The sequence below is a fragment of the Myxine glutinosa genome, chromosome 2 (assembly GCF_964187855.1).
Source record: "Myxine glutinosa chromosome 2, kmMyxGlut1.1, whole genome shotgun sequence".
In the NCBI taxonomy this organism is placed as follows: Eukaryota; Metazoa; Chordata; class Myxini; order Myxiniformes; family Myxinidae; genus Myxine; species Myxine glutinosa.
This window is the reverse complement of record NC_136262.1, coordinates 238,272,581-238,296,439: the sequence shown is the minus strand read 5'-3', so window position 1 is coordinate 238,296,439 and position 23,859 is coordinate 238,272,581. Positions and strand designations below refer to the sequence as shown.

At 42.9% G+C, this 23,859-nt stretch overlaps 1 protein-coding gene across 1 annotated transcript in view; it reads right to left on the bottom strand.

Annotated features, from left to right (window-relative positions):
• The window catches only part of IGDCC3 (immunoglobulin superfamily DCC subclass member 3), a 137,440-nt gene that overhangs the window by 98,445 nt on the left and 15,136 nt on the right, over positions 1-23,859 (bottom strand). The window contains exon 2 of the mRNA XM_078772378.1: positions 21,722-22,042. Coding sequence (XP_078628504.1) covers positions 21,722-22,042 — 321 coding nt within the window. The remainder of the gene's footprint in view (positions 1-21,721; positions 22,043-23,859) is intronic.

Here is a 23,859-nt window from a genome sequence, read left to right as displayed (position 1 = left end):
ACCCTCATATTCGGAAAATGTGTAATAAATAACGTTGTCAGGAACGCATCTCCGTATAAACAATGGTATCATGGCCCCTTTTTGCGACTTTTCGATTTGCGTTTTTTTTTTTCAGGAACGCATCTCCATATAAACAATGGTATCATGGCCCCTTTTTGCGACTTTTCGATTTGCGCTTTTTTTTTCAGGAACGCATCTCCATATAAACAATGGTATCATGGCCCCTTTTTGCGACTTTTGGATTTGCGCTTTTTTTTTCAGGAACGCATCTCCATATAAACAATGGCATCATGGCCCCTTTTTGCGACTTTTCGATTTGCGCTTTTTTCTTCAGGAACGCATCTCCATATAAACAATAGTATCATGGCCCCTTTTTGCGACTTTTCGATTTGCGGTTTTTTTGTTTCAGGAACGCATCTCCATATAAACAATGGTATCATGGCCCCTTTTTGCGACTTTTCGATTTGCGCTTTTTTTTTCAGGAACGCATCTCCATATAAACAATGGTATCATGGCCCCTTTTTGCGACTTTTGGATTTGCGCTTTTTTTTTCAGGAACGCATCTCCATATAAACAATGGCATCATGGCCCCTTTTTGCGACTTTTCGATTTGCGCTTTTTTTTTCAGGAACGCATCTCCATATAAACAATGGTATCATGGCCCCTTTTTGCGACTTTTCGATTTGCGTTTTTTTTTTCAGGAATGCATCTCCATATAAACAATAGTATCATGGCCCCTTTTTGCGACTTTTCGATTTGCGTTTTTTTTTTTCAGGAATGCATCTCCATATAAACAATGGTATCATGGCCCCTTTTTGCGACTTTTCGATTTGCGTTTTTTTTATCAGGAACGCATCTCCATATAAACAATGGTATCATGGCCCCTTTTTGCGACTTTTCGATTTGCGCTTTTTTTTTTTCAGGAACGCATCCTGAGCACTAAGCGAGGTATTACTGTGTTAAAAAAAGAAGGCACCACTACCTAGTAGAGTTTTCCAACAGGCAAGGCCCAGATTCGACAATCGATCACTGTGTGGTCTTCATCCACGACTGTATGGGCATTACGTGCTTGGTGTTACGCATCCTTCCATGGAGATGTGGGAATCACATGACCGCAGGATGCAGGTGCTGATACCGAACGTCGTTTTGCATGTATGTGCTTACGTACATGCCTTGCGTGCAATGTTGAAAACGACATACTGTAGGTGCCATTCCTGCGGAAGTTGAGGTATTTGTGTATCACATGACATGCGCTACAGTATTCTTGCATGGGATGACAGCAGCAAATCGATGAAAGAGAAGCAATTAGTTCACTAAAAATGCAAATGATAAAGTTGATGTCAGCAATTTCAGTGTTTGAAATAAAGTTAGGTTTACATTTCAATAAACAACACATTGGATTTACATGCAATTTAAGCTATTTAGGATTGTGTGAAACACGAGGAACCTCATCTCATGACCTGCCACTCTATAACACAAATAAGTTCTCATGAGTTATTATGGCTGAAATACTGGAATATCTAGAGAGTTTATAGAACATGATACCCCATGAAGTGTTCAGGTATATACAGGAGGGCCTGGCTGTTCGCAGGGGTTATGTTCTTGAAAATCACCGTGAATCGCAAATCCGCAAACTTGGGGATAATGGGGAATATGGGGTTAGAGACTTAAGCTTTAAAATTTGTCCAAATTGTACCCTTAAATTAACATGTTTGTGTATTGTTTTTGTGCTATTTATTTTCATGAATAGAAATGTTTTAGCTGAAGCTAAAATTTAGCCATAAACTATATCGACATCTTCTCTCAATAAGTATAACACACACATACACACACACACACACAAACACACACACACACACACACACACACACACACTCTCAGCCAGTTTCAAGGCAAGAGTTATGGTGGATGGTTTGCCATTGTCTTCTTAGTAGACAGTCATGGCAGGAACTTGTTCATGATGCCAGGAATAACTTGCCTGCTCTATGCCACAAGGTACTGTGTCATCTCCAATGGGAAACCCAGCTTAACATCCATCCGGTGAATTATGCATTTATTGATGCTATGTCCTACCACCGGTCAAACACCAATTCAACAGTACCTACATAATGGGGTCGATAACTTAACCCAGAGTGGGTAACTCAAAGAGCTAAGTGCGCTTCCTCTTGCTCCATCCTTTTGGACCCAAAAGCCAGAGGACAGTATTTAAATAAATATCCAGATTTTTTTTTTAACCGTTCACTGTTATTACTGTAGTTTACAATTCCAATCAGGGAATGATTTATAAACAAGACATACGATGCTCAGGGATACAGTGTACCTATTCTAAATCGGGGTACACACCTCATTCATCCCAGCAAGCTGGTGCTCAATTTGCCGACCTCAGAAGGATGACAGGCTGAGTCGACCCCCCTGGTGTTAATTCAGCGATCGACCGGGATTCCAACCCAGGATCCTAGGATCCCAAGCCGGCACCCTAATCGCTATGCCCACACCCTAACCGCTATGCCCGCACCCTAACAGCTAAGCCCGCACCCTAACCGCTAAGCCCGCACCCTAACCGCAAAGCCCGCACCCTAACAGCTAAGCCCACACCCTAACCGCTAAGCCCGCACCCTAACAGCTAAGCCCACACCCTAACCGCTAAGCCCGCACCCTAACCGCTAAGCCCGCACCCTAACCGCTAAGCCCGCACCCTAACCGCTAAGCCAGCACCATAACCGCTAAGCCAGCACCATAACCGCTAAGCCCGCACCCTAACCGCTAAGCCCACACCCTAACCGCTAAGCCCGCACCCTAACCGCTAAGCCCGCACCCTAACCGCTAAGCCCGCACCCTAACCGCTAAGCCCACACCCTAACCGCAAAGCCCGCACCCTAACCGCTAAGCCCGCACCCTAACCGCTAAGCCCGCACCCTAACTGCAAAGCCCGCACCCTAACCGCTAAGCCAACACCCTAACAGCTAAGCCCGCACCCTAACCGCTAAGCCCGCACCCTAACCGCTAAGCCAACAACAGGCTTAAACAAGACATACAGTACTATATGTTATAGAGCCACTATTGCAGTTAGCCTTGAAAAACAAATTTCAAATGTGTTTGGGTGTGACAAAGTCGCACTCATTGACGAAGACCCCTGAGTTGAACCAAAGTATTTTCCCATCACCAATAAAAGTAATATATGGCCAAGCAGATGCGAGGAAGAAAAATGAATTACTATAAATCAGGGTCTTTCAAAGGCACTGCAGAAAATCTATTTGATACGGAGGAGGCCGGAGCCGTTCAGCTCGTCCCGGTGCTACGCGACCGATGCAAAGGCAAGGTTATGTAACCATCTGTCATGATGTTACCCCTACACCCCACCCCCTCCTGCTTCGCCCCCAACCGCACACTGGATCTTTTAGATTTAATGCGGACTGCCGAATGAGAAGCTTTAAACCCCATTGCACAATATTCCCAAAGGCAGAAGAATCATGCTGCAGTGCCCCTGTAAAACGTTTAAAACTTCAGAAGTTTCAGAAACCGTGTGTGTAAGGTTTCATTCCTTCAGAAACCAAAACTTGCAGAAACCATGTGTTTTTTACCTCTCCCACCCCCCCAACCCCCCTTCCCATGCCTCCTTCCCCCAAGCCCTCTCCCTCCCACAGATCTCCCGATGTCCCTGCTCTCCGTCTTGTTCTCCCGCTCCATTTATCATATGTTTTATGTTTTATGTGTCAGTTTGTCTTTTTGTGATCAATGTTAGCTCTTACACGAGCCTCGATCTTGTACACAAAAAAAAAGAAAGAAAAAAAAGAGTAGTTGGCAATGCCCAATGAACGCATTTGGAGAAGTCAAGTAAAACACGTTCGTTCGATGAACAAGTTTCATATCTAACCCTTCTAAGCAAAGTTTGAAGCAGTGCTTTGAACCTTAACTTCAGTTTTTAACAGAAAAACAAGAGCCATGCTGTAATGCCAGGAAAGGCCCAGAAATGCAGTACGAGGTCGTGACAAATTAATTACCATTTCCCTCCATACCAAAAGGCCTATAAGCACCGCGATAGTATGTTAATCGTAGAAGTATGTGCAGCATGTCCACAAGTATTTTAAACTTGACCTTATCCTTGATATGCCAATCTGCTCAGCTGTTGTGCACAGACACCTGACTGCAATGTGTGACTCTTTTGCAGATTATCTTAAATTTGCTGTAAGCACATCCCATTTTATTGGGTGATCTAATGGGTACAAATTCTCCCTTTTGCTCTTTGCAACCAACCAGATTAGGTGGTATAATGGTTAGAGTGTCCGCTCTGGATCCTGGAGGTCGGATGTTTAAACTCCGGCTGAGCCGTACCAAAAACTTCACAAATGGCTTCATTGCTTGACACTCAGCATTTAAAAAGGATCGAGCAAGGACAAACAACCATATGTTGACAAACAACCATATGTTGGCAAACAAATCACAGCCTTTGATGGGCCTAATGGCCTCCTTCTGTGTTGAAGTTCCTTGGAAGTACTTATCTACAGACTTGGCATTTAATATGGAATATTTTTTTTTTCTTGACTTGGGTTTACTTTCTTAACTCAGTATATCAATCTGGTGGGTTTCTTTTACACTTTCGTGATTTATTTGTTAAAAGAACCATGTCACTGATTGTCTGTCGCAACAAGAAGTCAACAACAGGATTATATCACAGGTGGCATGGCAAAATGTACGGACAGGTGCATTTGATGATTGGCTTCACAGTCGGGTATACAAGGGTTGTTGCGTTCTGCATTAGTGGAAAACAACTGCTGCACGTCTCCAAAAGTTATTGCCGCTTCCCCTGGAGATGGTCCGTCAACTCGACAATGCTGTTTGTCATTTAGTGGTGGCTTTACGAAATTCCGGCATGAAACAGCGTGCTATTGCTTGGCAGTATGGCATCACTCAAGGTCAGGTGTCAAAGATCCTGAAACGAAATGCTCAGAGGGGTGTCCCTACTCCAATAACGAGGTCAGGACGTCCTTGCAGAACCACAAGGAGGGATGATCGTCAGCTGCACCGGCTAGTCCGCAATGGCCGTACCAAGGCAGCTAATTGGCTTAGGGCTGAGTGGCAGCAACTGACAAATGTGCCTGTATCCAGAAGGCTAGTCGACCAACGACTGGTTCAAGCAGGCTATCGTGCCAGGCGTCCCCTGAGAAAGCCACGTCTGACCAGACAACACCGCCAGCGCCGATTGCAGTGGGCCAGAGAGCACCGTCAATGGCAGCCAGGACACTGGAATCACGTGATCTTCAGTGACGAGTATAGATTTCTGGTCTATCGTCAAGATGGCCGTGTCCAAGTGCGCAGACAAGTGCATGAAGCCTACAACGAAGATTGTATAGTGTCAAGAGTCCAAGCTGGAGGTGGTGGGGTGACCGTTTGGGCTGCTTTTCATGCAGGGGGCAAACCTGACGTGGTTGTTCTGAATGGAAACCTGAACCAGTTCAAGCACAGGGCCATTCTGGAAGAAACATTGCTTCCATTTGTTCGTGCGGCCTTTTGAGGAAACTTTGTCTTCCAAGATGACAATGCACGGCCTCATCGTGCTCGCATGATCCAGCACTTTCTTGCTGACCGTGCTGTAGAGCATATGGAGTGGCCTGCCATGTCCCCGGATATGAATCCGATAGAGAACTTGTGGGCAGAATTAACGCATCAAATCGACAACTTGGACCAGCAGCCTGCCTCTGTGCGTGAATTGCAGCAGACTATTGTGACTGCATGGCAAGCGATTCCTGTCCAAACCTTGGCAAATCTCGTGAACGGCATGCCTCAACGTGTACGTGCTCTCCTGAATGCTCGTGCGGGTTACACGAAGTACTGAACTGTAATTTTACTGTCCGTAATCCCAGTCGTAATTTAACTTTTGTTTTTGTTAAAAAAATTTTTGGCTAATGTGCAAAATAAAGAGATACTTCTGGAAAATGTACAGAAGTTTAACACGGTACTGTCCGTGAATTGAGTTCGATATCAGTTTACATCACTTTCAAGGATCAATTTATTTGCTTCGAAATGTCAAATGTGGTTTTTGTTTCTTTCAAAGGTCACATTAACAAAATCTAGAATAATTTCAACATAATTCCAATGAACTTTTGGTTCTAAGTCATCTTGAAAAGAAAGTTCACCCCCACAAAAAAAATATTCCATATTAAATGCCAAGTCTGTATATCCAAACTGTGTTTGGACGGACTATGTTCAGTATGTTTGTATGTACGTATGTATGTATGTATGTATGTATTAGTAAATCAGTGGGCGGACCATCGAAGGACTGCCTTACACTCATTGGCTGGACAGATGGCCTCGGCCGCCATGTTCTGCTCGGGTCAGCCCAAGCCATCTGCGGAAGCATCATACAGTATTCACAATCTTTATGCCATCCATTTCAGTTTTACTTTGCAAAAGTGCAAAACACGGATCATCAAATATATATCGAAAGGTTGCAGCCGATAGCCATCATGGGCCTTGAGAAGGCCACGGCATGTATGGGCCTCAGGCTTTTCACCTCCAGGCCTCAAACGGCTTCTTTCTCAGAAGCGATGATCGTGTTGTTGTTATGAGGGTAATATGTACAAGGTATTCTTTATTTTTCTGGAGTGAACCTGTTATTGCAGGTTTTGTTGTTGTTGTTGGTGTAAAGGTAATATATTGTGTGGAAGTTGTGCTAGTTGTAAAATGGCGATATTTACTGCTCTAAACAATCGGAGATTTTTCGTGAAGGAGATTTATTTGGTGATGTGAACTGTTTATTTTCAAATGTCGCTTTATTGGTGGAGGATGATCATAACACTCATGTTGACCTGATGGAAAACTGTTCATCATGGAAGCGTATTTTGGGACCGGCCTATTTTTGGACGGTCTGATAACTGATAAGATAGCCATTTGTGTGTCTGTCTGTGTGTGTGTGTCACCACTTTTCTCAGAGATGGCCAAACGGATCTCAGTCAAACTTTCAGAAGTTCATCAGTGAGTGATGCGGAGTGTTTTAGGGCCATTTGTGTGTCTGTCTGTGTGTGTGTGTGTCACCACTTTTCTCAGAGATGGCCAAACGGATCTCAGTCAAACTTTCAGAGGTTCATCAGCGAGTGATGCGGAGTGTTTTAGGGCCATTTGTGTGTCTGTCTGTGTGTGTGTGTGTGTGTGTGTGTCACCACTTTTCTCAGAGATGGCCAAATGGATCTCAGTCAAACTTTCAGAGGTTCATCAGCGAGTGATGCGGAGTGTTTTAGGGCCATTTGTGTGTCTGTCTGTGTGTGTGTCACCACGTTTCTCAGAGATGGCCAAATGGATCTCAGTCAAACTTTCAGAGGTTCATCAGCGAGTGATGCGGAGTGTTTTAGGGCCATTTGTGTGTCTGTCTGTGTGTGTGTCACCACGTTTCTCAGAGATGGCCAAATGGATCTCAGTCAAACTTTCAGAGGTTCATCAGCGAGTGATGCGGAGTGTTTTAGGGCCATTTGTGTGTCTGTCTGTGTGTGTGTGTCACCACTTTTCTCAGAGATGGCCAAATGGATCTCAGTCAAACTTTCAGAGGTTCATCAGCGAGTGATGCGGAGTGTTTTAGGCAAAACAAAACTTTTTTGAAAATATCAAAGTTGGATTTTTTGGGGATTTTTCTCTTTTTTTAAAATCACTCTGTAGTGCCTAAACATTTGCAGCTATGTGAAAGATAATGTAAAATGATCCGTGACCTCATTCCTTAGTGGGTGTAGGGAAGTGTTTAAGGCCCCCACAACAGATAAAAAAATATATAAAAAATTTGATTTATTCAAAATGTCAACAGGATAAGAACAGCACCAGGCAACACCAGGTACCCCTGTTAGGACTAATATGAAATTTACTCAAAAATTGATCAATAGTTTCAGGATGAAAGTACATGTGGTGGAGGTTTGCAGGTTCCAATAGATGGTTCAACCCAATCCCGATGTGTAAACATTGTTAAATGATCATTTTGCAGTTAAGCAACCCGCAACCCGTTAACATGCGTTGTATTATTTTCCAAACGCTGTTGTAACAACAACTATGGGATCGTTCCATCGGTCACCAAATGCTGTTGTCACAACAACTATGAACCGTGCAGGATCGTTCCATTGGTCGCAAGTCTTGAGTTGGATTTCAGAGGGAAATGGATCCGACTAAAATTTCTGCTGGCAAGGAACAACTAATGACCATTTCAACCGAGCAGCCTCTTCTACTCACGTGTAGACGTTAAAATTGCGTGGCTTATTTTTCACAAAAAGTAGGCATTTTGGGCCCGCACTCTGATAAGATTCCGAATCATCTCATGTGGGGCCCATCCCGTTACTTCATTTGGACCATTCCTGAACTGTAACTACCGTTGGAGCCCCCATGATACCTCCTGGATGGTGAGCCATGTTAACACCATGAATGAGCCCAACACAACATGGCATCTGTTACTTCCGAAAGTGGAAAACTAAAATTAAAGTCACCAATACTTCTTTCCAAGTAAAACCGATTTGCAGATGTTTTTGGTAAACTATTTAATTGAAGGGTGTGTTTTTTTGTTGACGATGACGTTAGGCTCATGGAGTTGCTTGTAATGATTACATCACATGTTGGCCAAGAACATTGGAGATATCAGTGAACCTTTCGCATGAATTACAATGACATTCATGAACAACCTCCAGGCTTTAATCTTATACTTTTGCTCATTTTTTTTTTCTGTTTGTTTTGTAGTAACATCTCTGTCCAAATGCCTTTATCCTGCAAATAAAACACATAAAATTTTGTACATGAGCCTTGGGCACTGCAGAAGATTAGACAACTCTTCTCTCTCCTGAAACTATATCACTGCTGGAAAAGGTTGCCGCGACTTCAACAAAGCCCTATCGTGTTTTCACCGCATCCACAAAACTGCGTGCTTGTGGCATCTGGCATCATTTACTAAGAAAAGCTCCATATTTGCACATGTCCATTGTGACCTTACCCTCCTCCCCACCCTCCAACCCCTCACCCGACCTCAGCAAAATACAGAATGATACAGTTCTGCATTTAAAACCTAACGACTAAACAATACCTCATTGCTGGCAGCAGAAGCAAACAACTTCCATGACTCTGGACTTTGTATACAAAAAGAAAAACTAAGGAAAAGTAAAAAAGTTTCATCATTGGATTAATGAAAGCTTCTGATTGTTAAGCTTCTGGTGTTTCAGAAAACAATCTGTTTAATATTATAGTGCTTGAGGAATAATAAGGGTAAAAGTGATAATGGGTAAAGTCAGGCCAATGCGTGCCACATTGTCTCCCCATGGCTGTACGTAAACGATTCAACTCTTCAAAAGAAAATGGTGAAAATGGAAAAATCAATGATGACTTGTATATACCGCAATGGTGTGTAGTGGGTAAACACCCCCACGGCCCTCCATATTGTGGAAGTTAATATTAATATAAAAACCCACAGAACAATCCCACAGATAAACAAAATAGCTTTTTGTCTCGAGGCTCATGGAGAAGCTAGAACGCAGAATGAAAACAACAGTAGAAAGCGAGGGGTTGGGGAAGGGAAAACACCGACTGCAGGGTTGAGGGACAAAATAGTGGGAGACTTGGAGAAATATTAAGGGATGTGGGGAAGAATGAGGGCAAGGGGAAGACACAGGGGGTGAACGCGATGGATACAGCTGCAAACTTTCAATCACAGAAGTGGAAGGAAAAAAACTGGAAACCTGGAAAGAGGTGGGCTTGGTGGGGGTTTGTGGGGGTGGAAACGATCATGGTTGTGGATGGGGGATGACATGAGATGGGGGATGACCTGAGATGGTGGCGAACAGCTGTCTTGAAGCCCTAGAGGACTAGATGGAAGAACGAGATGGAAGAGACTGGGGAAGCTGGTTCCACAGGCGGGGGAAAAAAGAGGAATGGAGGTGAGCAGTGATTCTGGATTTTGAGCGTTTCACTCGAAGGGGGTTACTAGCAGACCTCGTGCTCCCTGCACAGAAAGGAGGCCGTGGAAGAAGACATAGAGACCACTGACCTGCGACGTGAAAGTGGGAACGTCTTGACTTTTCAGAATATTCTGCATAGTTGTGTGAGATAATATAATGCATGTCTAAATTAATTAATGTACTTCCACCAAGATAGAGACTGACAGTAAGAATAAATTGCTTAAAGGCTCACGTGAATCAAAAACATGATGCAAAAACTCTGCCTAATGTACGCTGTTTTACTTTTCCCTAAAAGAGTTTTTAAAAACACCCTGTAGTGGCTACCGCTGGGTTTACACAATCGCCTTGCACCTACCAAGGACGCGGAGCGATCACCATGCCGGGCTCGTCCAGGACGCCCGGGCAGGCCCGCGCTCAACTTGCCAGGCCTCGGCCGGGACGCCCGGGCACGCCCGGCCACGCCCGCTCTCGACTTGCTAGGCCGCGTCCGGGACGCCCGGGCATGCCTGGGCATGCCCGCCCTCGACTTGCCAGGCCGCGGCCAGGACGCCCGGCCACGCCCCCTCTCGCCTTTCCCGGGCAAACGCTCCGGGATAATGTGTGTATACAGTATATATTGCTGCCCGATAAACGGGCTTTTCAGAGTACCCGAGTTGTTTTGTGACAATAAAGAAACTCGGACGAATTCCAGCTTTTTGTCGCGTCCATTCTTCCGATTACGTGGGAGCACAGCTCCTTCAACCCGAAGGTTTTTGGAAAAGCATGAGTAGAAATCACATGCAGGAGCGGAAGTATTAGGAGACATTATTGGACTGTTACATGAACTCCAAGGAATAGCCAGGTCGACACAGTATATGGGATTTAAGCATGTGATTCCAGATTCATGAGCTACGTGCTCAGATGGGAACAGGCCAAGCAGACTTTCATTTGTAATGTGCATAATAAATACATTGTGCATAAAATATTTATTAATATATTAATATACACGATATAAAATATATTATGCATGATCACCCCCCAAAATATTCCACGAGCTCTCTGCACCCTGCGACATGTCCATGTCCGTGTTGGACATGGACATGTCGGTGTGTCTCCAACGATTGTTTTTTTTTTCCCCACCTTTGTGCCCCAACGTTGTGCGAAGCAATCTCCATGCAACTCGGATTTAACAGTGCCGTGTGAACAGTGCGTGACGCCATACCTCCAAATGTAAGCATACATCGTTTACACCGCAGTAATGCACGAGTTTTAAAAAATGACGATACAGGTATGCCCTGTTGTCTACCAATCAAGCAAAGCAATGAGTTTGCATGGAAAGTTCAATGTGGAATATAAAATTACATTCATTGGGCAAAAAGAGGGGAAAGAGGAAGAAGAAGATGATACCAGAATGCAGCAGTGGTATTTGACAGCTTTTGCCCTCATCTCAATCTTGTGCATACATTATATGATCTCATTCACTGTTAAACGATTATTGTGACAAGCATGCTTGATCTTTGCCTGTTGCTTCATTCCTGATGAGTAAGAAAATCCTGTAACTCAAGTCCTTATTTTCAATGAACTTCAATATTATGAAATTTTAATGAAATTTTAATTTATTTATTTATTTATTTAAAATAAAAATTTTTTTTTTAAAAAATATTTAATGAAATTTTCAATGAACTTTCAATATTTCTTGCTGCAGGTGGATGTTTTCGCCCAGTTATTTTGTTGCAGGTACAGCTGAGAGACTGTTATCCACGGTGCCAGGTAACTGCAGCTAATGTCCATGTACATATATGACTGTGATTGCAAACCTTTATTGAAGACAATTCCGTCATTTTTTGATGCATGAATGGACTGTGCATATTTACCATTTTCGCGAGTGTGTAGACATTGTGTTGCCGAAATGTTTTTATAATATGAAAAATTATATAATTTTTTTTTTAATCACTTTTGAAATTTACAGTCATGATATAAACGGAAAAACACCAAAATTTTCTGTAAGATGATAATTTGATGAGGAAAAAGTTTGTTATAATAAAAAGCATGTAAATTGATCCACGATTCGGTCAGGTTTGGATGGACAGGAAACGCTGCCATAGCCCAGCCCAGACAGGCAGGCGTCTCAACTACCCGTCCGCAATCTCAAGCCCCTCCCCGCACCCCACTGACACCCACAAGCACGGCCCAGCTCCTGCCCCTTGACACCGAGACAGCCAGCAGACCTCGCTGGCTGCGCTGCACGGGCTTGGGGGATGGGCGACAAATTCTAAAAATTTGCACGACAATCGCTGGACTGCCATATTGTCCAGTGGCCTACTTTTTACTATGAGCACCAGGGGGGAAAGAGGAGGAAAAAAGGGCCCTGTATGCCCTTTACACACTCCGTCTGGACGTGGGGCCCTGCCGTCGGTTCCCACCACCTCATTGGCATAACAGGCACCGAGACTGACATGGCATCATGTGTACCGTCTGTTTTAAAAGGGTAGTGTGGGGAATTTTTACTTTTACCTCTACGGTCAAGTTTGCAGACGTGCTTAAATGCCATGTTCGATGTTTCTTCCCCATAACTGATTTGTAGCTGATCTTACTATAATTCACCAAATGTCTGTCCGTCTTTCCGTTCCTCTGTCTGTCTGTTCCCAGGTACCGCAAAAAAGGCTGAACCGATCGCAACGATATTTTGGGTGGGTAATCCTGGGACCCCCTGGAGTAAAATAGGCTATATTGTTTTTCCAAATTTTTTTTCCAATTTTCCAGTTTTTCCAAACACGATGGAATAATATTTACCGATATGAACAGTGATGTGGCTTTTATTGAAATTCTACAAATACTGTTTAGATTTTGATGATTTGCGTGTGATATGATTTAACGGATGTTTACATAAATCGTTTAAAATAAAATAAAACCTTCAATTTCTGATATTTTGCCTTTTCATTCGGGCCTCCCAATTGAAGCCCCGCCCATAGGGCGGGTACCGTTGCTAGTTACCCATACTCAAATCATGACTGTGCTTGAGGTTTATACCCACTGTAATTGTGCAGTACATCTCACCTAGGTGTCGTATTTGACATTTAACTGTTTGGAACGCACAGAGAGCGAAGCAAATGGAATTTAAGCACGTGCCGTGTTTCTCCGCTCGGGGTTGAAAAAATTAAGGCCCAATGGACCTTTTACATTCCCTAAATGCTTACGCTATTTTAAGTATACTTGCTCTTTTTGCCCGCACAGTAGTCTTGAAATCATTTGGGATGCTCACAAGTTCCGACTACAGCTATTTGCCAAATTTCATGCGGTGGAGAAAGGGAAATTTGCGATTCTCCTCGTGAATTAAACAAAAATTCTCTTTCGACTCGTGATCGCTCCTGCCGAAAGCGCATTTTCCAGTTGCGGCATCCAGCTTCAAAACGGCGAAAGCCGGCCCTGCTTGCAGGATCTGGTTCTGCCCAGAGGCATGGCAAACAATCCTGTATTACGAACGAAGCTTAAGTGGGATGCACAATTATGTTGGTCATTATACGTGTCTGGAACAACAAAAACAAGTTCTTTCATTTTAGGAATGCGTATTCTTTATTTCATAAAAATTCTCCCCTCCTTGTGGGAGCAAGAAATTGGTAAACCGATAAAATGTCTATCTCGTGGCATTATCACTGTGTGTGTGTGTTTTGTAACTGTGGGACATAAGCAGCGGAGGCGAATGAATGCGCATTGGACAATGCACTTCATCACGGCTCAATAATGGTTGCAGGTTATAAATAAAATGTCGGAGTTTATTTTTTGGGAAGTTGGAATATTTTTTTTACTCTTCTCAGTCACTTTCAATAATGTTCACAATATGTTAGAAAAATTTACCGTGTGTAGTGACAAAGCTTGAGAAGCAAACAAAGTAAAGGGTTTCACCAATTACTTGCAGTGGAGTAACTAGAGAAGTTGTTTGTGCTGGTGGGGATAAGGAGAAGGGATTAAAATAACTGGCAGGCTGCTCCACTCAGCCGGTAATTGGCCGTCAAGGTCGAGCAGGCCATTCTCCAGTGGCTGACATTCGGCCACGAGGCCCCAAAATGCTTCCTTCCCCTGAGGGACAATCTGAGAGGTCTGGCGCACCATCAAGGAAAGAGGGGGTGAAGGACTTTGTTTAAATGCTGGAAAGGGTGGCGATGTGAGGTGGGGGCAAAGTGGTGGTGGCTGCAAAAGGCTCCTCCATTTCCCTCAAAGTCCTTTCGACTCGATCTACCCACAAGGACCTTGTCTTTCGGCATTGTTTTTGCAATACCAAACAGGAAGTTTTCACAACCTAACAATGCACTTCCATGAAGACCTCAGAAATCTCAAGCTGAACCATTACCAAGAGTGGCGCAAAGCGACTTGCACGCCTATTGCAGCGGATTTCTAAAAACTTCAACACAACAGTAAAAAAAGAAAAAAGAAAAAAGGTCCATCCATATTTATATATTTAGTTATCACTGATATATATTTCAAGCAACTTCAAACACAACAGTAAAACAAACAAACTAGAACAGCACTTATTGACGTCGTGACATCAACCGATATGCCTCCCTCCGCCCGCATTATTGTACATACTTGTACCGAGTTTCATTTACATCTCTTCAGCTGTTCTCAAGTATCACATTTTTACCTGACATGACCTCTGACCTTTGACATTTGATGCAGAAATCTAATCAGTTCATCTTTGCATAATAATAATATATACTTCTACCAAGTTTGGTCAAAGTCCCATCACTTGTTTACAAGTCATCGTGGTAACTGGATTTTTCCACCTAACATGACCTTTGACCTTGTGACCCCAAATTCTAATCAGTTCATCTTTTCCTCATTGTACATACCTGCATCAAGTTTGAATTAGATCCCTTCAGCCATTCTCAAGTTATTGTGTTAATGAAAAACTATCACGGATGGACGACGGACAGATGGACGCACGGACGAACGGACACCCCGAAAACATAAAGGCTGACATTCGGCCACGAGGCCACATCATGGTTGGAGGAATAAAAAAGCCATCCATATTTAGATATGTAATCATCACTGATATGCTATCTAATACAAAGTCACTCTCATAAATTTTATGTTTTAACTTAAATCCCCAAATGATGCCAAATCTCGCTAAATTTCAAACCACATGTTCAAGTTTACAGCTGATATTGGCTGAATTCAAATTTGAACCACACAGTAAAGTTTGAGAAACCACCAAACTGATCTCACCTTGATATTAGGAGACTAAAAAAGATGTCAACACGTGGAATTAATGGAAAACCCCTTGTTTGCAATTCTGTAACGTTTGAAAACAGCTGGGTTACTTCTCCTCTGGGTGAACCTCTGGCTACTGCCAGAACACAGCGCTACAAAGCATGGCTGTCAAACATACATACGAAGCACGATTCTTTCTCCGACATATAAACTGCCATGAAATACAGTTGCTCTAATGACTCTGTTAAAAGCTTTCCAAAATAACGGCAGCTCCACTCCAGACTCTCATCTCGCCAGACATCACAGGACCACCGTGACATATTTACGGTTTCGTAAGAGAACCAATGAACTCCAAAATTTATCAGCTTTTCCTTCTGAGGCTGGAAAAATAGTGGCAGCTTTTCGTTGGCCCACACTGTGATATACAGTGCCTTCAGAAAGTATTCACACCCCTTCACTTTTTACACGTTTTGTTGTGTTACAGCCTGAATTTAAAATGGATTAAATTGAGATTTTTTTGTTACTGATCTACACATATTACCCTAGCACACCTAGAGTTTGCAAAAAGACACGTGAAAGACTGAGAGTATGAGGCAAAATATTGTCTGGTTTTATGAGACGAAAATTGAACTCTTTGGCCTGAATGCAAAGTGCTACGTCTGGTAGAAACCGAGCACACCTCATCTTCCAACTAGCACCATCCCGACTGTGAAGCATGGCAATGGAAGCATCATTCTATGGGGATGCTTTTCAGCGGCAGGAACTGGGAGACTTGTAAGGATAGAGAGAACAATGAATGGAGCCAAATACAGGCAAATCCTGAGGACAAGATTCTTCAGAGTGCATAAGACCGTATACTGCGGTGCACAACAAAATGTGAAAAAGTCAAGGGGTGTGAATACTTTCTGAAGGCATTGTATAACATGCTCATGTAAACAAAATTTATAAATTTATATAAACGATTTACCCTGAAGGATGGCAATATCACTCTTTGATCTTTGATCTTCTCTTGCAGCTTAACGATCTGTATGAGGTATCCACCTCACATATGACATGAAAAAAAAATTGGGCTGAGGTGTAGCATGAGAATGATACGTAATACATATGTAATATGTTAATGGCCCTTTATGAAGGCTGCCAAAACAATACAACTGAGCACATTGAAATAAAAAATGATTGTTGAAAATATTCTCACAAAAACCCCAAAAGGGTATTGCAAACGTAAACGCTTATCCTATGATAAAAGGAAAAACTCCCTTGCCACCAAATTATATTGACACCGGGCAAAAGTCATGGTGTCAGGAGTGAAAGGTAGCTGGAGTTTTGAACTACGCCAGGAATTTCACATGGAATTTTGAACGCACAAACTTGGATTTTTATTCCATAGCATCACTGTAAAACACACTCATCCATGCAGTACTCACATTGTATTAATGACAAGTATGAGAACCAGCTTGAAATGCAATATACAATTTAAAATCTTACTATAATTCACCAAATGTCCGTCCGTCCATTCGAAGGTACCGCAAAAACGGCTCAACCGATCGCAATGATATTTTGGGTGGGTATTCCTGGGACCCCTGGGAGTAAAATAGGCTATATTGTTTTTCCAATTTTTCCAAGTTTTCCAATTTTCCAGTTTTTCCAAACATGATGGAATAATATTTACCGATATGAACAGTGATGTGGCTTTTGTTGAAATTCTACGCACCAGGAGAGAGTAGATAGACTCCTGACGAACTCTTCCGATAGAAACTTGCGGCTCTGAAGTAACACGGCAGCGTGTGCAAAGCGACTGAGAAACAGGTGTAGCGGCCGCTTCCATGTTACAGATTCGGTGTGCACTCTTCACACACAAACGTGCGACTGAGAAAGACATGTAGCGGCCGCTTCTGTTTTGCAGAATTCAATCTTTTTTCAAAATGGGCGCCATGTACTGTTTAGATTTTGATGATTTGCGTGTGATATGATTCAACAGATGTTTATATGAATCGTTTAAAATAAAAAAGCCTTCTGATATTTTGCCTTTTCATTTGGACCTCCCAATTGAAGCCTCGCCCATAGGACGGGTACCGTTGCTAGAAATAATAATTAAAAAAGGATCTCCAAAGTCATTTTTCCCCATATTGATGTAAAAAAATAACACGCAGACAATAAACAAGCGCAGATGCATCTGTCAATGCCACAGAACATTTGTGTTCTACTTCATCAAATTGGCGTCGAGCAAGAGGTAAGCAGCTTATGATTGGAGCTATCCAGTTATTGACTCAGATGATACCAAGTTGAAGCAACAATGCATGAACTGCAAAGCTAAACAAGGATCATAAAATGCATGGAAGTTTCACAAACATGAGAATGTTACAGGAAACAAGTTTCAATTGTCCGACATTATGATTTGGAATCAACTACATCATTCATCTAGTTTAGTTATCCAGTTCCATCAAGTGATATTGATGATCAGATTTCTCCAAACATCCCTACCCTGCACTGCATGGCAGAGACTGCTTGGTTGTAGCCTTTACCCGATCCCCGCACATACAAGATCTGCCTCTTTCCTCTTCTTAACTCAACCATACCCAGCATGGTTGACTTCTCCAGACTTTCGTTTTCTGCCCACATGGGGTGTCCAAAGTATGACAGTTTCTGATTTAGCATCAGCTATTCTAATGTACATGGTGGTCTAATTTATTCAAGCACTGATTTGTTTGTTTTTCTTGCAGTCCGTGGAATTGTTGACATTCGACTGCAACACTACATTTCAAAACTCTCAATCTTCTTCCTTTCTTTTCACTGTCCACAACTCACATCCATACATTACAACTGGAAATACCGGATCATTCGTCAGCCAGATGATCCATCCTGACATTGTTGTTAACCCAATGCTCACCATCTTACTATAATTCATCAAATGTCTGTCCGTCTGTCCGTTCCCAGGTACCGCAAAAACGGCTGAACCGATCGCAACAAAATTTTGTGTGGGTAATTCTGGGCCCCCAGGAGTAAAATAGGTTTTTCGCTATATTGTTTTTCCAATTTTTCCAATTTTCCAATATTCCAGTTTTTCCAAACACGATGGAATAATATTTACCGATATGAACAGTTTTTTTTTTTTTTTTTTGGATACTGAATCGAGGCTCGTGAAAGAGCTAACATTTATTTCACAAACAAATCAACCAGACAAACAAAACACACAAAAAGAGGGAGCGGAAGACAAGATGGGGAGAGAAGGGGAAGCACACAACCACAACATTTGAGAGCAGGGAGAAGTGTGGGAGGGAGAGGGCTTGGGGGCAGGAGGCGTGGGAGGGGGAGGGCGGGGGGGAGAGGTATAAAACACAAGGGGACCGAAATTAGCAGGGGTAGAAAAGATCAAGGTTTTGGATGGGGGAGGATAAGAGATGGTGGTAAACAGCTGTTTTAAAGACCTGGAGGGTGCAGTGGGATTGAAGAGAGTGAGGGAGTTTGTTCCAGAGGCGGGAGAAAAGAGGAATGAAAGAGTGAGGGTGAGCAGAGAGTCTTGATTTTGGAAGTTTCACCAGAAGAGGGTTGCAGGCAGATCTTGTGCGATCTGTTGGAATATTTGGGGGACAGAGCCCAGAGAGAGCTGGGGGGGCAAGGGCAGAGAGGAGTCGGTAGAAGACGGAAAGACCACCAACCTGCCTGCGGTGAGTGAGTGAAAGGCCCTTGGAGTTAGCTTCATCGCGGGAGATTCCAATGATTCTGAACGCTTTGGTTTCAACAGCGTGAAGACGGGCTAGGTGTGAGGCAGGAGCACCAGACCAGAGGGGAGAGCAGTATTCCATAGAGCTGCGGATGAAAGCCTTGTATGTGGTGAGGAGCTCAGGTGTGCCAAGGAAGGACTTCGCACGACGGAGGATGCCCAGTCGGCGACTGGCTTTGGAGGCCAGATTTGAAATGTGGTTTTCCCAGGAAAGATCATGGCAAATAGTGAGACCCAAAAGCTTGAGTGACAGAACTTCTTGGAGAGGATTATTCAGAAAGTGGCTGGGAGGGTTTTCCAGTCGGTCTTTTCGGAGAGACATCGTAAGAGTGTGAGATTTATCAGGATTGAAAGACATGTTCCATTTGTTTGCCCAGTCTGTGATTTTGTCCAGGTCTGCAGAGAGTGAGGAGGCTGCAGACTGCCGATCTGAGGGATGAGGAATGGAGCGACAGAGAGTAGAGTCGTCAGCAAAGAGATAGAGAGGATTTTCAAGAGAGTCAGAGAGATCATTGATGAAGACCAGAAAAAGCACAGGGCCCAGAACACTACCTTGGGGAACTCCAGCCTGAACAGGAAGAGGAGATGAGAGAAACCCATTCAGGGCCACACGTTGACTACGACCAGAGAGGAAGTCCGCCAGCCATGCGTGGAGATTTCCATGGATACCAAAGGAGGAGAGTTTGGTGAGCAGAGCAGGGTGCCAGACCGTATCGAAGGCACGTGAAATGTCAAGGGAGACAGCTCTAATTTCCTGTTTGGTGTTGAGGACCTCCATCCATTGTTGAGAAAGCAGAAGCAGCATGTCCAGAGTAGAGTGACCAGGTCTGAAACCAAATTGATGATCAGAGATCAAGCCATTGGAGAAGAGGAAAGATTTCATATCTGAAGCAATGATGGATTCCATGACTTTGCTGATAATTGGGAGAAGGCTGATTGGTCTGTAGTTGCTGGGATCTGTTTTTGCACCTTTTTTGTGCAAAGCGGTGATGTTGGCTGATTTCCAAGCAGATGGCAGATGACCTTGAGCAAAAGAGAGGGTGAAGAGAACAGAAAGAGGGAGTGAAAGAGCAGAAGAACATGATTTTAGGACCCGTGGGCTGATGCCGTCAGGACCAGTTACAGAATCAGAGTCGAGGGTTGACAGAAACTTTTCCACCTTGTCAGGAGGAAAGGACACAGAGTCCAGGAGCAGCTGGGTACGACTGGGTACGGTGGGTACAGAGAGGGATGGGTTTGGGACACAAGATTTAGAGGCAAACACAGAGTTGGGGCATTCAGCGTTTTCACGTGCGGAGTCAGCCGTTAAGCCGTTTGAGGTGAGGGAGGGGATGGAGGGGGAACAGTGATGTGGATTTTATTGAAATTCTACAAATACTGTTTAGATTTTGATGATTTGCGTGTGATATGATTTGACGGATATTCATATAAATCGTTTAAAATAACAAAGCTTTCAATTTCTGATATTTTGCCTTTTAATTTGAGCCTCCCAATTGAAGCCCCACCCATAGGGCAGGTACCGTTGCTAGTAGCTATTAATTTACCCTCCACTATCTCCACTCACTTCAATCGTAGAACCCAGGAAGATAAAACGTTTCCACTATTTCCTCCTGATCGTCTCCCATTCTGAACACGTCGATCTTCTCAGTTGGCAAGATTTTGGTCTTTACATTTCAGAACGCACAAACTAAATTTCTCATGTTGATTTTAGTGAAGATTTTAATTGACAGGATACATCATTCATACAAACACACAAAACATTCTCATTTCCCACCTTTCCTCACAACCCTCCCATTTGTTGCATACGTTAATCTTCCCTCCATCATTACTCCTCCTCCCCAACAAACTCAACGCATATATATATATATATATATATATATATATATATATATATATATATATATGTATATATTATAGATACACAGATGTCTTGTCTCATGAAAAAGCTGAAGACATGATGACAGGATACAAAGACACATCATGAGTTTCATGGTGTAGCAAGGTCATAATCATCGGTCAATTACTTCACTTATGCGGAACTAACTCTTCCAGGATGCAGGTGTTGTTCCAATGACCCCATCCTGGTTAAGCACCAAATATCCAGGCCTACTGCCCATCTGCACTCTTTTGTTCCTCTTTTCTTCAAGTTGTGGAACTGCTCTCTAGCTTTCCAGAGGTGGTTCAATCCAACCCACCCCTCCCCCTATCCATACGTGTACGGTGTACACCATCTTTTCTACCCACATTAGCTCATTCATGTGTGTGTGTGTGTGTATATATATATATATATATATATATATATATATATATATATATATATATATATATATATATATATATGGGAGCATACGCTGGATCAGCACGTCATTGCATCCTTGGACAACTCCTCAGCACCATCCCCACACACACCACCGTGTGTGCTAGAGCATGAGGTCACCAACTGCGGTCAACTACTGCGGCCGGAGTGCAAATCCTGCCACCAACCTCCTTGAGAGAGGACCCAGTACCCTGGTACTCATTTCACCGACGTCAGAGGGATGATAGGCTGAGTCAACCCCACCTGGTGTTAATTCAACAGCTGAACACTCAGGACCTTAGGATCCCAAGCCCACCACCCTAACCATTAGGCCAACACCAGGTATACATTAGCTCTTCCCCAAACCCAACCCTTTTTTTTCAGGTTACTGAATTATTTTTTCAGGTTACAATTACATATTCGCACATCAGAGGTTCAGCCTTTGTCATGACAATAGTGAACAGCAATTTGTGATTGCAATAGTGATAACATTAAAGCAAGATCTTAACGCATCTTGGTGAAAGATTTAAAATATATATTTAGGAGAGCAAAACCTCAATCAAACCGTCCAATGAAAGCAACAATTATCTTTCAAATCCCACTTACTTGCTGCCCGCACTCGGGCTTTGCGACTGACAAGCAGCCCGTAGTGGTTTTGAACGGTGCACTCGTATTCGCCATCTCCATCGGGTGCTTGGAATTCTGGGATGAACAGCGTTCCGTTGGTCAGGAGGATGGGATTGGAGGGAATGACACTGTGGTTGTTTTGTGGCTCCGTGGGAACCACAGGAATGCCGTTATGGCGCCAGGTGATGGCAATGGGTGCGATCCCTTCGACAAAGCAGTGAAGGGACAATGGATGGCTCTCCAAACACACGACGTCATGTGGCTCCACGAGGAAAGACAGCTCAGTTGCTGAACATGCCACTGCAACACAGGCAGACGGATGGGTCAACACGATGGAAACAGATCTAACGAGGTTTAATTTCTGCTCACATGTTTAGTCGGTGAACACATACGACCAGATATAGTGTGCTGGGTTTCACATGCAAACACTGACATTTGGCGATAAATATTTGAGGATAGTCATCAACTAATAAACAAAATAATCAGCATAGCTGTCGTCAACATTAACACAGTGCAAGTCCAATGAGCAATCATTCAAGAACAACAATTGGAGAAGCGAATGAATCATCCTTGAAGGAATCATTTCTGCACATGTTTGGGAGACTGTCCATCAATGGCTCTTTATAATGAAGTGTTGCAGACAAGCTGTTTTAATGAGACAATTTATGCCCAGAACTCATGAGAATGAATGGGAAACAGCGTATTAACGCTTAGATGCAGGCTTCAAAAATCCTACATAAACGCAGCTATTGGGCCTACATAAACCTATTAGGCCTACATATTGGGCCTATTGGGCCTACATAATCCTACATAAGCGCTCCTCAGAGGCCCAACGGATGTATTCGTGTAATGTTTTTATTATTTTTTATAGATTTTTTTTCTTTCCTATCTTTTTTCAATCCAAGTCGATGCTCATGAATGTGTATTTGCTCAGAAAATGTGAATCATTGATCCTATTATTTGGAAGAATCCCATACAAGTAATGAATTATTTATTTATTTTTTGCAAAAAAAATATTTTATTCTTGGTTTTTCAACTTTTTTTCTCTAAAAAGTGGAGGCTCATGGAGGAGTATTTGATCAAAAAATATGATTCACTAATCTTTTTATTTAGAATGTATATGTCCACAACTGTCAAAAATCCTACACCTATGCAGCCATTGGGCCTCGGAGGCCCCGCTAATGTATTCGTGTTCAGTTTATATATATATATATTATTTTTTTTATAGATTTTTTTTCTTTCATGTCATTTTTCAATCTAAGTCGATGCTAAGCAAAAAAATGATATAACATGGATATAACACAAGAAAAATTATGAGGCACCTCTAATGCCCTAGGCCTGAATTAGTGTTATGAATGAAGAATGAAGCTTTTCCCACGAACATGAATGAAAATTTTCATATTTTTGTCACTGAATTATTTGTAACCAAGTTATAGGAGCATATAATGAGGCTCATATCAAGAAAATAATGATATAACAATTATAACATCGTAGTACAACAACATTTATGCCAGGCCTCGAAGGCCCCAGGCCTGCATTCGTGTCGGATTTTCGGGTTATAAGTGAAGAATGAAGATTTTCCCACGAGCCTGAATGACTTATTTATTTATTTATGTCACTGAATTTTGTGTAACAACATGAAAGTCGGTGAAAATGAGGCTCATTCCAAAAAAACAATTGTACGACATAGTTTTTGCAACAACAAAAAACCTTGTGGGCCTCCGAGGCCCAATCACTGCATCCAAGGGTTAATGAGGACCACATGTACAATTTGTTTTTTGTATACAAGGTGAAGGCTCATGGAAGAGCTAGAGCACTGGATCAAGGTGCGAGAGAATAAAAGCAACAGCAGAGAGAAGGGGGACGCATGTGGTGGACAAGATAGAAACAGAAGGAAACTCTCAGGAGGGGAAAACTTGAAACCAGGAAGAAGGTAGGCCTGGGTGTGGGGATTAACGGGGGTAGAAAGCATGGTTTTGGATGGTGGAATGATCTGAGATGGTGGTGGTGGGATAGCGAAAATTTTGAGCATACATATTTAAGAGGTATGGTTCGACAGGATGGTGCAGAGATAGCACACTTACATTTGAGCTGTCTCGCCTGGGTTGGATTCTCAG